The sequence below is a fragment of the Styela clava genome, chromosome 15, assembly GCF_964204865.1.
Source record: "Styela clava chromosome 15, kaStyClav1.hap1.2, whole genome shotgun sequence".
Classification (NCBI taxonomy): Eukaryota; Metazoa; Chordata; class Ascidiacea; order Stolidobranchia; family Styelidae; genus Styela; species Styela clava.
The window spans coordinates 8,975,006-8,990,102 of record NC_135264.1 but is presented as its reverse complement, the minus strand read 5'-3'; the positions used below and the strand labels follow the sequence as shown (position 1 = coordinate 8,990,102).

The following is a 15,097-nucleotide window of genomic DNA, read 5'->3' as shown; positions in this document are numbered from 1 at the left end:
TTTAATATTTTTGTCTTTTACAGAAATGCCGTCAGCTTAGAAGAAAGCATAATATTGGATGTGAATGGCATTGGAAATCTATTTATGGACATTGAAAATTGGAAATACATTGTTGTGAACGTAAATTCTTCTAAAATCGAAGTATTTCTGAATGGAGAATTAAAAGCATTCAGGTAAATGTCATTATAATATGTTATTCTGATATAGGCCTACCTTTTTTATTAATAATTTATCAACAGCAAAATATTATTGTTTATTTATTATATGATCGGAGTCTACAACACACGAAGTGTATGTTTTGTTGAATTGTTGTTATTGGGTTGATCTCTTTTTTTCCTCAACTGATGTACCAAACAATTTCAAATTTCAGTAACCAAAGATAAATGATGTCGCGAGAAGGCTATTGGTTTCATTCATTTTTCAATAATTATTTTGCCCTAATAATTATTTATCCCAATATTTCAACCAAAATTTTGCTGTTTTTTTTTATACTTGAAGAGAACACATTCATGCAGCATTTAGTACATTTTTTTTAAATTGCTGAAAAATAGGGCTGTATTAGTCACTGTAACCTTTATAGTTCTATATTTGCGCATTGATCTTTTGATCTCAAGATACTATTGTGGATATGAATATCCAGTTATTGTGTATTTTTAGAAATGCAGATATTTCTCTTTCAAATGCAACTGAAGGAATTATATATATTGGCAACAACTATGAAAATTCCCATGTAAATTTCATTGGACTTTTGCAAGACTTCAGAATATATTCTCAACCTTTAGTGCAAGAACAAATACAACAGCTTTATGAACTTCCAGCCCAATCAGATGTTTCTCCTATATCTGGAGTTATAGAATACAGGTATTTGAATGTATTTTTGACTAGACAATGCCAAATTGGAAATATTTCAGTTATTCTAAAATAGTAATAGTATTTTTCACTCATCAGTTAATACTTGTTCAGATATAAAAATTGCTTTTTCAAACATTCTCAAAAAAATAATATTTATAAACATAATTTTCACTGTCATTACTACTCATATATTTTTTAGTATCATAGAGCTTCATTTCTATTATTCACACATTTTCTAGACAAGATGAACGAAATAAGAATGTGATTGTTGATGCTGTGAATGACACTTTGACTGAATTCAATGAAGAGTTCTATCTTGTATTACTTGATTCAACTGATGGAGCTGTGATTGATTCTGTAGATAAGAAAGCGGACATTGTTGGTAGGTAGTCGTGTTTTGTAATAGATCCTGTGGGCACAATGCTTTGTAGTTGGTCCAACTATATTGGTATTGCATGTTGCGACTTTTGTAGAATGATTCAACTTACTAGATTCTGGTATTCTGTGGCATTGGGAATAGGCTCGCCACCGCACATCTGATTACCCTGCGTGGGTTCGCAAGTTTGAATCCAATGAGGATAATAATGTGCGAGAAGATTGCTTGACTCCTCGCCACTGTAAGGTGTTTCACATAACCACTGGTCGACATTGATTTTTATTTTTGCCCCATGTTATTTGCTTATATTTTTTGCTGTTTGTTGCCGATTATGGATAAGCACTACTCGAGACCAACTTCTTATCTTAATTCATGTTTATATCCTGGTAGCTCAAAGTACTGCCTATTGAAACATAAATTCCATCATTGTGGAGATGTTGAAAATATGAATATAACTTATGCTTACTTGTATTCAGATTTTTGACTTCTTTTTTAGTTCTCAAAAGTGACAATGCAAATGGACTTTTTGGATTCTACAAGTCTTGTCAACCATCTCGTATAGAAGAAGGTGGAAGTACCAGATGTACAATAGAAAGAACTCTAGGATTTGAAGGCTCAGTAACAGTGAATTGGGTTATTGAATCTGATACAAAGGATAATGAAAATAAAGATGATTTTGAACAGCATAGTGGAAGTGTGATATTTGCTCCTGAGCAAAAAGAATCGGTAAATATTTAGTAGAGTTTAGTTGTGCTCCCTTAAAAAGGCTTTGTAAGTTGGAAATATTGTATTTTTTATTGATTGGTATAGCCTACTGAATTGTCACTGTTGTTGAGGGTATGACTATGAGCATAAATTTAGTTTTTTCAGAAAAATGATTATATGTTATGTGAGGTTGTTTGTCTCATGTAACCCAAACTAATAATAATAAATGTAATGTCCACAATCTATAGACAACTTTCAATAAAATAGTTTGAACTTAACTCAATCTTTGACATATTTATATGATGTGCTTACTCTAAAACAAATGAGAATATCAAATATAAGAAACTTGTAAATGTATTTTACAGTTTTTAAAAGAAAAAATTTTCAGTACCCAGCTAATGAATATTTTTGATCTTAAGTTATATGAAAGCTGTGGTTTAAAAACATTTTTAATGTTTTTATTTCTTTTTTTAATTGCAGAGTTTCACATTAAATGTAATAGAAGATCAAAAGCCTGAAATATCAGAATCTCATCATGTTATCTTACAATCAGTATCTTCTCATGATAACGTTATTAGTAGTACCTCATACAGTGGAGCATCAATTAATAAAAATTTCAAGTCTTCAACTGTTGTTATTGAAAAAGGAGATAAGGCTCATGGCATTTTTCAGGTTGGTCTTTCTGGAAATTGGCTTAGAATTTGTTTATTACTTGAAGAATTGAAACCATTTATTTCAAGGATTAATGATAACCAGAAGTACCTCAGATCTGATATCTAATCATTATCTGAAAGGTTTTGGCATTTTGTGGAAATTTGACAAACTCTGTTCAATTTTCAGTTTATTTCTGGACCCGTACCTCAAATATCAGACAGGGATAACATTCCAGTAAACAGAGAACCTTTGATTGTTCATGTAGAAGAAGAACAACCAGTTGTTAGTTTGTTGATTGTCAGAGCTGCTGGTTGGCATGGCGAAGTCACGGTTGAATGGAGAACAAGAGATGGGGAAGCTATTTCTAGTGAATCACCGAAAGATTTTGTGGCAAGTTGGACTAGACTTCCGTTAATAACATAGCGTTTAATAAAAAACTGGACTAATCGCTATTGTGGGGTTGTTCAAATATCTGTTTGTCAGCTATTTCCTTATCGACCATTTCTAGACGTGCTTAGTAATCAACTATGGTTATACCGTCTTTTAGTTTTATTCTCCCTTATATGAATATGAGAAAATTCCTCATTTTCTCCATTAATATTTGCTATTGATTATTCGAACTTCCTGCTTCTAATCATTAAATTTGATGGCTCCATAAATAGCCACAAAAAGATTATCTTTCTTAAGACCAAACTTTTAACATATATTTTCTATCTCAGTCTGCAGCTGGGACTTTAACATTTGAAGACGGTGAAGGATACAAATTTATAAATATAACCTTACTAGATGATGACACTCCTGAACTACAGAAATCTTTTTATGTTGACATGCTTACGCCTACTGGAGGAGGTATAAGGCTATCTTTAAAAATGCTTCCAGAATCTTGAATTTAACATAAGCAGGGGTTCCCAAACATTGCAAACTCATGACACATTTACTTTATGTAGTACTTAGTCTACACAACTCTGGAATGGTATAGATAAATAATTGTGATTTATTAGGATCCAGAGATCCCCCAAGATCCAGACTTCCGAGTTCGGTTAAACCTGGGGCTGACACCTTTTCGGAAACCAGAACAAATGACTTAAAATATTGTGACATCTACTGTTGTGTCTTCCAGCTGAAGTGAATGAAGCCTCCCATGCTGAAATCATTATCTCTCCTTCTGATAATGCATACGGTGTTTATCAATTCAATCCTGAATCGTTATCAGTGTTTGTTGAAGAACCGGATTCGGGGAAGAACGCAACCAAGTTACAGGTATTGTATTATTTACAACAAATATATATTATTAAAATATAATAAAATAATACCTTGGGTTCTTAACTGGCTCTCATCTATTCATGGATGAGGGATGACTTGGATTTTGACTCACTATGTGGTATTCACCAACCAATTAATTGATAGTACCCACTTTTACTCTTTCATGTTTGATACAAAAATTGTATTTGCTATAATTTACCAAAATTGAATATATAGCATGTACTATCGTTTATCTTCATTATTTTGAAATGTTTTCTTAACCTTGAACATATTTAAAAACTAATCTTTCATAAAACACTTTTCAATCATTCACTCAAAAATTGAATCGCAAGCAAAGTTTAATTTGTCAAGTGTTAGTGAACATAAAAAATCAAATCACGCTTATTCATCCCCTCTTGCTCCAAACAAAGCCCAATACAAGCTGCTATTGATATCTAATGATATGTAAGGAGCTGATATTGTTAGAAGGTCTAGAATATTTTCAGTTTAATATTACCTGCTTAATTTATGACACTGGATGGAATGGTGGTCATGAGATTTGAACACAAAATGTGTAACCAGCAATGCCAAAACATTCGAGCTAACTATTTTGCCATTTCTTCGAAATCAAATACGAATCAAAGTTTGCTAACAAGCAGGCTAAATTAGACGACAGTGTCTACAGATGGAAGTCGCTTTAATACTATTTCACAGCTAAATTTAGCCCAGGCACAATTTGTTTACTACTCTGCGGTAATATATTTCTATTTAATCAGGTCAAACGAACAGGTGGTGTTCTCGGACAAACAGTTTTAAAATGGAAAGTAAAATCAGATCCTGATGGTGATCTTGATCATGACAGTGGGGAAGTGAATTTTAACTTCGGTCAGAGGTCAACTGAAATTGAAATATCTGTATTGGCAGATGATGTACCTGAGTTTGCTGAGCATTTCACTGTGAAATTAGTAGAAGTAAGTGAGTGTGAGTGAGTAAAACAAGGAGAGAGGGTGTAAGAGAACCATAGCTCATCATTTGGTTATCAAAATAAGCCCTAGTAAATTGCCAGTTGCAGTTCTTTGTCGGTTTCATACTTACTTTTATGTGCTGGGAAATCAATGCCCATGGTGCCGAACATAGGCCTAATGACCAGACAATGCATTTTATCAATTGTTTCGCATTTCGAGTTTTAAGAAAAGTGGAATTGTAGATTTTTGAAATCATTTTGAGGCTGCTTAAGACATTTTAAGACTTATTTAAAACCATAGCTCTCACTGTGAAAGCCTAATAATAACTCTAATATTTTGTGATTTCGTTCCAGGTATCACATGGAGAACTAAGTAGCACTGGATCACTGCTCGCTATCCTAACAGTCCCAGCAAATGACGATCCGCATGGAATAGTTATTTTCAAACCTGGAGCAGTGAATGTTGACGAAGGCGGTATTAATGCAACATTGGCAGTGAACAGACTTGCAGGCTTGAATGGACGAATAAGAGTGCATTACAAGACAGTGGATTCAACAGATGGAAATTCAACTCTACAAGGGTTAGTGTTAACTACCAGGTTGTGCGTCGTTTTTGAGAAGGGGATTTTTATTTGTATGTTTTTTTTTATTTCAAGTTGCAAACTGGTCAAAAAGTGAAGTTATAAATGACCACTGACTTGCTTGTGCCTAAGTAGTATTAATGACATATTTGCAGAGAATGCCATTTGATATCTCGGATGCGAGACTTGAAACAATTCAAGTCGACTCTGCCTCAGTCTTGACTGTGAATCAATGAGTGCTCACTGTAAATTTCTCACAGCAGATTTATATTAAGCTTCAATTTTGCAAGAATTTACTATCTGGAATAATTACAGCTATCATGAGCATAGTAGTCTCAACTATATTGTTGTTGCATTGCATTGTTGTTGCTGCTTGTACAGAGCCTTGCTTATGTTTGTTTTCTCAGCATTGCAATACCAGACCGAGATTTCTCTGTGCAACAAAGTAGTTTTTTGATTCACGAAAACGTGACGACAGAAACTTTTACCATTCCAATACTTGATGATGATATTCCAGAAACAGACGAAGATTTCTATGTGCAATTAACATTCGTTGAACTTGTACCTTCAGGAGTTGGTAATTAGGTTTTCTGAATCGTTTTTAAGCCAAACATGTGACGGAAAATGTTTTCACTCTAACCCAATTCGCAGATTGAGTCAAGTCATTATAGTCATCAGAGTCCAATGTATTTCACCGATATGCTGTTTCAAATACTTGCGCTTAAAATTGGCTTTGATTGTCCCTCTGGTGATTAGTTTAGTTTGAGTAATTCCCTATAGATGAATTAGGTGAATCACTGTGAGTCGATGTAAAAAGTGACTCGAGTCGAGTTAATTATTCGATCTTCTCCAGCTCTAATTTTTTTTCTACCTAACATTTCTTTAAACATTCTTATAATTCACCTTTATGTAAACATTGTTCTCTGGGAAACAATAAGTAACCAATACCTTTTATTTTTTATCTTTAACAGTTGAAAATTCTCCAAGACTCGGAAGTGCTTCTGAAACTTTAGCTCGTGTTGTGATAAATGAGAACGATTCACCACATGGAGTGCTGGAACTCAGTTTGTCATCAGTTGTAGTAAATGAAGAATGGAGTGACGAAGATAAAACAGTAGTTGAAATCGTCAGAAAATTTGGAACTTTTGGTGAAATAACTGTCGGCGTAATGGCAGTAAAAGAAAATGCTATGCCTGATGAGGACTTCAGTCTTATAAATGATAAGGTGGGTCTATTTTCTTTGTATTTTCAGTTATTTGTCTATTATTTGTATTATATTGATCGAAGAAAATGTGAAAACTGATAGGACACACTGTTTTGTTAGCAAAAATATTACATTTAAGTTTCATTACAGTTTTTAACCGAGTATTTTTTTAAATATGTCAGAATTTTGTTGCCAATTTGCGTCAATTTTCATGATATATTTCACAATTTTGCTCAGAACATGACTCGTTACAAGCATAATCTGAGGCATGGAGCTCATAGGCTTTCCTGTCATCCAAAATATCCTGATTCATTTACTCACTATCTATGTTGAGCGAAATTAGATCCACCACATGCTAATGACTTGCCACCTTGAGTCATCCTTTAATTTTACATATTCCTTACAATTGGTTAGAAGTAGGGATGATATTATGGTTCCAATCAACACTTAGATTGCTGTAAATCTCTACTGGGCTGCCACCAAGTTCGGAATAGAGATTGAAATAGAGTCCTAATCGCCATGCAAATTCTTTGCTTTAAAGAGACCATGCTGGGTTGTCATATAGACGGCAGTTTTTGTTATTAGTTCACAAACGAAAGACTTGTTACACTACATTCTTTATGTTTTAGGTCACTTTTCTTGAAGGAGAAGGCAGAAAACCATTTCCAGTTCACATTATTAACGATATAAATCCAGAATTGGAAGAACTTTTCACTTTACAACTTCAACCTGACAGCGTGACTGGTGATGCTACATTGGGTGATGACACAACTTGCAGAGTTACCATTGAAAAGTCTGATTATCCTTATGGTTACTTAGGTGGGAGAATGAAAATGAATTTATAATTTTTTTTATATATGAAGAGGAGTTAATGTATTGGATGACTTTTCACACCTCCACTCTAAACAAGGCTCTGTACGAGCAGTCATCCATTTCGTTATATTTGAATCTGAATATGAATGAATAAATGAGAATATTTAAATGAATTTGAAAAGAGGGCAAATAAGAATTCAGTGCATATTTTTCTGTTCACCTGTGACAAAATGTCCGAAACCAAATCAAGTACAATTGAAAGCTGCGGACTTGAAAGTGGTTCTTATGTGTTTTGTATGATACAGTGTTTCCCAAATCTTCTGTTCATCGGTTTTCTTTGGACAATTTAGGATTTGCTTGAGTACCTCCAAAATTGTACCGTGTGCTATTATTGGACAGAATCGGTCATGTGAAATGCAAAAGTAGACTCGTTAGTTACTGTAGTTGTAGTTACAGCTTCTACTTTGTTGAATATGTGACTACCTAAGGATTTCTTAAACTCAGGTCTTCAAAGTCGAAATGTAACTCCAGGGGTACTTGTGTCCAGTTTGAGAAGTCCTGGTATAATAGACAATAATCGTAACTTTTTTCTGTAAAATATGCCAACTTAATTACCTAGACTTAGACTTTCTAAGTGTCATTAAATATGGACATCTTTATATTGTATATATAAGTGTTAAAACATTTTCTCACAGGTAAACAATTTTTACTTTATTGTATATCCAGAAATATCAGTTCTTCAGTCCGTAGTATCAGAACCAGCACAAGGAGAGGAAGGTGTTCCTGTTGTTTTCACTGTCAAAAGAAAAGGGGGTCTTCTTGGTATTGTAGCTGTCAAATGGACTGCTTTTGTAGATGGTCAAGAACAAGTGAATGTTGATGAAGGTATACTACACTTGACTACATGTTATATATTGAAATAAATATATTTTTTGTTATTGGCTCCTTACAATTACCCCTTGTACCTGTATCGTTGCCTCTAGAATGTTTTTTCCATGCTTGTCCCCTTTTTAGCGGTCTTGCCCTACTTTGCTACAATTGTACCACTGTTCTGAGTTAGAGTAGATATGTTTTGTGTAGCATATGGTTAAGAATAAGTATATGAATTTTAATTTATGCTATGTTCTTGGTTATATACAATACTTTGGCAAAAGGTTTTTTTTGCAAGAAAATACTGCACTAATTTTGACTACATTTCGGCAGACGTAAATTAACTCTTCAGATACAGGTTCATCTGATTATGAAGGAATTGAATCTGGAGAATCTAGCGGGGAAGTTCAAAGTGATATTGATATTTCATCTGGAGTTCTATATTTTGTATCAAATCAAGATGAAAAGACCTTTAAAATAAAAGTGAGTTTGCTTTTCTTATGCTACAGTACTTTTCTTTTTCCCATGTCTGAGATTTATTTTTTTTCTTTGCTTTTTTTATTTAAAATTGTCAATTTTACCTCATTTGTGTTAATTACAACCTCAGCTACTACCTCGATTGTTATGTTGACTACCCTAAGTGATTAGGAAAACAATGATTCTTTTGTGATCCAGTGATCACACAAGGTGTTCTGATCCAAGTGCTTCAAACAATGGGTCAGCTTTTGAATATTTTTTCTTCTAGGTAATGCCAGATGACATTCCAGAAAATGATGAAATTGTTACGGTAAAATTGGATCGCATCATGAAAAGATCAAGGTATAATTTTTTATTTTATGCCTTTTCATAAAAGCTCTTTATTTTTGAGTGAGAAACTTTGTGTGAGTTTGTTTGAAAAAATATGTTTCCAGAAAAAGTCAGAATCTAATTTTGTCCCAAATTTTTTTTTTTATATTACGAGTTTTATGGATGAGAAAATTTGTGTGCCTTTGCCTGAACAAGTATATTTTTTAAAAGGCAGTAATACTCTCATTTTATCCCAAAATGCTATTGATAAGAGCAATATGGGTGAGAAAGTTTGTGTGAGTTTGTCTTGAGCAAATATCTTTTTAAAGAGACTGCCAAACTCTCATTTTCAACCATCTAAACGTACTTTCATACAGATTCAATGGAGTCATCAATCCTGAGAAAGATAGAACAACAATCAAAATACCAGCAAATGATTACCCATATGGAATGGTCAGTCTGGAACATAACAATTATGATGTTGAAGAATTAGAAAAAGGTGAAGCAGTACTTAAACTAAAAGTTATCAGAAGGTATGTTATAGATTTTTTGTCTGTTTGCTAGCTTAGGTTTCATATTAGAATAAGATTTGATATTCGTCTGGCGGTGTGGCACATCATGCTAAGCGATAGTAATACGCTGAGCCAGAGAGGCCAGAGCACCTCTAAAAACCCTGCGTGGGATTGCAGGTCACGAAACCGGTTGCAACTTAGTCATGTATTTAAACAAATAACTGGCTGAATAATCCCATACCCGACAACAGGACTTTGACTGGTAACCGGACAAGAGGTTTATCTTATGATTATTTAATTAATCTTGCAGGCTTCCCTTACTCCAGAATAAATATGAAAATCCTATCCTTTTAACTTAGGGGGTGAGAAAGCTAGATAATGGCAAGTAATACTTTCACACTGGTCTAAGTGTCAGTACAGAATTAGCTATTCACTTCAATTCTATGTCTTCTTTATATTTTCTCAATATAAATTTTTAATTCTCCTTCTTTCTTTTCTTGATATCTAATATGTCATGTATTATAGACATCCTTTCGTTAATAAAATAAAATAAAATTTTATATTCAAAGTGCTGGATTGTTTGGAATGTTGAGAGTAGTTTACAGCACAGAAGAAATAGATTTGATTTCTGAAATTATTGATAAGAAGGAAAATATTATTGCACAATATTTTGAAGATCCATCTTCAATCACTTCTGAAGGTATACTACAATTTTGAATCGTTTTCTCAGACTTTAGAAATTTGAAAATTAGTATTGTGCAATGACTCAAGGTTAGTGCATTTGACCTTGGTACATACACCATGAACATTACAGTTCATTTAATTGGGTAGAATAAATTTTTAATAAGGAAGATCCTGTTTTTTTTTTCAAAAACATAATATGTCTCTGTTCAAAGCAAGATTATAATCAATAGTTTATCAACCAGTAGTTTATTTTCCTACCATACATGAAATACAACTGTTGAATGCAAAATGTAAAAAGAAGCAAAACTGATATTTCAGGGTGGTAGTGGGCGCTAGAAACCAATACTAGTTATCGAGCAGCCACCCTTGAGTAAGCCTAACAGTAAATGATAATAGCCTAAAACTGCGAGCCATGGAAACGGCAGCTGGAATGCGGTGGTCGCTAGAAAACCAGGAAAAAATTAGGTAACACATCTAACACTTTTGAAAAGAATAATCACTTACCTTGCAAAGTTTGAAATCTTTTTCCTGCCTTTCTGGATGATGTGGGTTTCAAAATAGAAATCAAATAGAACCTTGTAGGTATGTATGTTTTCTTCACTCCTGAAAGATTCTCCCTATACCACATATCATTGCAAATTTTTCAGTGCTGATTATGTGAGCGTTTTGGAGAGTTGGGCTTACAAACTAGCTCACATGTTCAAAACTATCATTTTTATTCAAACACCATGAAAAACTGACGATAACTCGCAAACTACCGAAAAGAGGCAATGTTTACAACCGGCTTGAATATCTGCCTGAGCGAAAAAGGTGTCTGAACGGCGGCATAAATAAAGTTTAGAAATACCTTGTTTAAAACATGTATATAAACGACTATTTTTTACTTTGTCATTTCAGTTGCTTCAAAACCAAAACAAGAAGTTGACCTCACATCACAATCCAATTCTCTTATGACTTGCGCGGAAACTTGTATCAGGCAACAGACCTGCATTGGATTCTTATACAGTGATATAACTACAAAATGTGCTTGGATGCCAAGTTCTGAAACACCAACTGGACTTGACCTACAACCAGAGGGTGGAGGGAATGGGGATATCAACGAAAATGAAAATGTTTACATGGCCCCTGCTGCCAAATTTCGTTATTATTTGAAGGATATAGAAAAAGTGAGCTAAAATTTTTACCTGCTGAAATGTCTTTACCAGTGGTTCCTAAATAGGGGGTTAAAACTCCCAAAGGCGTAATTTGACATTTTTAAGAGGTAAGCCACTGTCTTAGAAATTGCTTATGTAATCCCATCTTTTTCACTGGTCTGCGGAAATCTTAGTGTGTCATTTAACTTATTGCTGTGAAATATCATTCTCCGCAATGACATCCGTTAAAATAAAATACCCAAAAAAGTGCTCATGATTGACGATGACATGAAGGGGTGACTGTCATTCACTCTGCTGATGTTTTAGCATTTGACATCACACAAACCATGCCACCTTCTAATTAAGATTAAATCTGGACATTGTTCTTGTGTTCGTGGATCTTTATCTACTTGCTGATGTTATTGAGTTTAATGAATTGAGTTCTGAACATTTTATTTTTACGAAAGAAGTAATTGAGCTTATGGTAATTTTATTTAGTGGTAAAAATAATAAAAATTCTCGAACCACTGTTCTATGCTATATATTCATTGTAACTCGTCTTAGGTGTTTACCACACTTTTCCCGTTTGTATGAATTGCACAACATTTATTTTATGCTTATCTCAAAACAGTGGGACAGGTGGTACAAATGGGACACATCATTTTAGGTTCATATTGTAATTGTTTGAGTGGCTGGTTGACTTTTACAAAGCTCTTTAGAGTGAAAAATGGCAAAAAAATTGATATTGAAATGATTAAAACGAGAATATCGGTTGGAAACCGAAGACTTATCGATCGATAGTTATGGGATCCACCAAAACAGAAACTGCAGTTTCGATTCATCCGCTCTTGTAACTTGCGCACTGCGCATCGCACACACACACTCGGCGGGTCTCAAAATTCTCTCGCTTTACAAAAATCTAGATCACTTCATCAATAATTGATTGATAACTCGCTAATTATACGACATAATTTGCCCAAAATCAATAGGCTTCTGGTCCGGGATAAGATGAATGCACATGCGAAATCTGGAGCAGATTCAATCTTGCTTTCGTGAGATATCGCGTGCATCTAACAGACAAACAGACAGACAGACAAATACCTATCAACATACTTACCGATTAAAATCGATAAGTAATGAGATTTTATAATAATCACAATGCAAATTTGTTATATTTTGTCCTAGACTGATCTGCTTTACGACTCACAAGCACGTTCTGGTATGGATTTTGAACCAATCACTGGAGCTTCATTATTACTTCAAGAAGGTCAAACTTCAGGAAATATAGCTGTCAAAATTTTGAGAGATGACTCTCCAGAATTGGATGAATTTTTCAAGGTGAGGATTTATTTCAAACGTGGGATATGATTATATGTAAGAAAATTGGACTCTTCACACCCCAGGACAGATCACCTAATCATGTTCCTTTAGACCTCTGACTTCAAACTTATTTCACACTTGTACCACTTGTCCCAGTTTTATGAATCCTTACTTGATATATTAATTTAAAGCTTTTTAACTTAACTGTAACCCAGAACAGTCATGTGGGTGAAACGCATGTGCTGTAGGTGGGACAAGTGTGATGTAAGTGGGACAGATGTGTTATGCGTGCGTCAAGTGTGGTACACCTCTAAAAGGGGGTACATATATGGTGTAAGTGACACAAATGAAGTGCAAGTGTGGTGTAAGTTGGAAAATTGTTGCACAAGTGGTATAAGTATGGTACAACTCTGAAAAGTGTGGTGTAAGTGGGACAAATGTGGTCCAATTGGTACAAGTGCGGTACAACTCTGAAAAGTGTGGTGTAAGTGGGACAAATGTGGTCCAATTGGTACAAGTGCGGTACAACTCTGAAAAGTGTGGTGTAAGTGGGACAAATGTGGTCCAATTGGTACAAGTGCGGTACAACTCTGAAAAGTGTGGCACACGTGTGGTGCAAGTGGGAAAAGTGCGGTGTAAGTGGGAAAGTGTTACAAAAGTAGGACAAGTGGGACAAGTATATTTCAAATGTCGCAAGTGAGACAAGTTTACTACAGTCAAGACACAAAATGCATGAATTTGAATGAATGTTTAAATGACAAGATAATGAACCTTGGGTTAACCAAATGACATATGTTTGACTGAAATAGAAACTGCCTTTTTAAGAAAACGATAAACATTTTTTATTTGTTCATGCAGGTTCATATTATCAATGTGTCAGTGATCGACATAGACTCGATGGAAACAAATCGACCTCTTATAGTTGGCAATAAGGAGTCAAATATAAGAATAAAACAGAATGATTCTCCACATGGAATGTTCACGATACATAGTTCAGTATCTACACCTGAAGATAATGGAATGATCATAGAAGCTGAAGAAAGACCACAGTTATCATTGGAAATGATTGTAGAGAGGAAAGGTAACGAGTTGTAAAGTTTGTCTAGGCGGTTGAAGCTTGTCAACACACCTATGATTACCTGAGTGGGTACCATAGTGAATCCAATATTAGATATATGAAAGAATATCTGAATTTCTCGTTGTCATCGGGTGAGCCACATAATTTGCTGGTAGATTAAGGCTTTCAGCATCATCAAGTCCATGCATTTCAAACTAATAACTGACATGGACTTGTAATTTGACATGAGTTCATGATTGAGCCATATTATCGTTTCTTCACCATGGGATAAATATTAAAGCCTTATCCTATTTGAAGGATTTATCAAAATTGAAATTATTAATTTCTTTCTAGGAGGATCAGTTGGAGAAGTGACTGTAGATTGGAAAGTACATGGTGGTTCTGCATTACGTGATATGGATTTCTCTGGTGATGATGCAACTTTGAAGTTTAATCATGGAGAAAAAAAGAAAGGTATTGTTTGAAATTTTGATCATTATTTTAGTATTTGTCTATGCCAACAGTCCATATTTGGATTGTTGCACATTTGCTTTTATGGACGCCATAATTTTATCATAAATATTTATTTTATTTTTTAACACTGTTTTTGTTCTACCCTTCCAAAATATTGTTAAATTATAAATTATAGTATTTCTTTTTTTCCAGTTATAAGCCTTAGCGTCATAGATGATAATATCCCAGAGCTGAATGAAGACATCAATGTTGAATTACAAAATCCAACTGGTGGAGCTATTATTAGTGAAACAGAAGGAAAAGTTCATGTGATTATACTTGCTAATGATAATGTCGGTGGGATCATAACTTTCAGTCAAATATCGAGAGCTGTGATTGGCAATGAAGGTAAGTTAATATTAAATTGCAGCGTATATCAAAGGAATATAATAATATATATTTAAATAGAAATATGTTATGATTCAATATTTAGTGAGTAAATCTTATTAATCCAGGCTGAATGTGTGAGAAAAAAGAATTGTAGTTTGTGCATGGGCCTAATTATGTTGTTTAGAAACTATTACATCACTCGCAGTACGACAAACAGGTTATTCCATGTAGGCTATGCTGAGCAATGAGATAATGAGAGCAATGAGATAGGCATCTTTTTAAGTTTTTACTATGTGGTATTTGAGAGATTATTTGCTACAACTCGCTCACTGATGTATCAGATAATGAGTGACTGGCCTTAAACTGTATTATTAACTGCGTCAGTTTAATATATTACTATTCTATAACATTTTTTACGAATGACCATGATTTTAAACTTGTTTGTCATAAAATCGAGTAATCTTTTCATCTTCGTTTCCCATTTTCAAGCGTGACGTCGTC

At 34.1% G+C, this 15,097-nt stretch overlaps 1 protein-coding gene across 2 annotated transcripts in view; it reads left to right on the top strand.

Moving 5' to 3' along the window:
• Nucleotides 1-31: 31 nt before the first annotated feature.
• LOC120334577 (adhesion G-protein coupled receptor V1-like) overlaps nucleotides 32-15,097 on the top strand; it is a 61,964-nt gene continuing 46,898 nt past the window's right edge. Inside the window, exons 1-23 of one of the 2 annotated variants that reach the window (XM_078120479.1) lie at nucleotides 32-173; nucleotides 658-861; nucleotides 1,092-1,234; nucleotides 1,725-1,954; nucleotides 2,414-2,605; nucleotides 2,774-2,977; nucleotides 3,307-3,436; nucleotides 3,708-3,847; nucleotides 4,606-4,800; nucleotides 5,148-5,374; nucleotides 5,782-5,951; nucleotides 6,346-6,599; nucleotides 7,208-7,397; nucleotides 8,118-8,276; nucleotides 8,620-8,744; nucleotides 9,007-9,080; nucleotides 9,425-9,580; nucleotides 10,129-10,259; nucleotides 11,141-11,409; nucleotides 12,562-12,714; nucleotides 13,555-13,777; nucleotides 14,108-14,227; nucleotides 14,420-14,614. In XM_078120479.1, coding sequence (XP_077976605.1) covers nucleotides 85-173; nucleotides 658-861; nucleotides 1,092-1,234; nucleotides 1,725-1,954; nucleotides 2,414-2,605; nucleotides 2,774-2,977; nucleotides 3,307-3,436; nucleotides 3,708-3,847; nucleotides 4,606-4,800; nucleotides 5,148-5,374; nucleotides 5,782-5,951; nucleotides 6,346-6,599; nucleotides 7,208-7,397; nucleotides 8,118-8,276; nucleotides 8,620-8,744; nucleotides 9,007-9,080; nucleotides 9,425-9,580; nucleotides 10,129-10,259; nucleotides 11,141-11,409; nucleotides 12,562-12,714; nucleotides 13,555-13,777; nucleotides 14,108-14,227; nucleotides 14,420-14,614 — 3,973 coding nt within the window. In that variant the 5' untranslated portion in view covers nucleotides 32-84. Of the gene's footprint in view, nucleotides 174-657; nucleotides 862-1,091; nucleotides 1,235-1,724; nucleotides 1,955-2,413; nucleotides 2,606-2,773; nucleotides 2,978-3,306; nucleotides 3,437-3,707; nucleotides 3,848-4,605; nucleotides 4,801-5,147; nucleotides 5,375-5,781; nucleotides 5,952-6,345; nucleotides 6,600-7,207; nucleotides 7,398-8,117; nucleotides 8,277-8,613; nucleotides 8,745-9,006; nucleotides 9,081-9,424; nucleotides 9,581-10,128; nucleotides 10,260-11,140; nucleotides 11,410-12,561; nucleotides 12,715-13,554; nucleotides 13,778-14,107; nucleotides 14,228-14,419; nucleotides 14,615-15,097 lie in introns of both variants that reach the window. The other variant, XM_039402082.2, reaches the window with a different exon arrangement.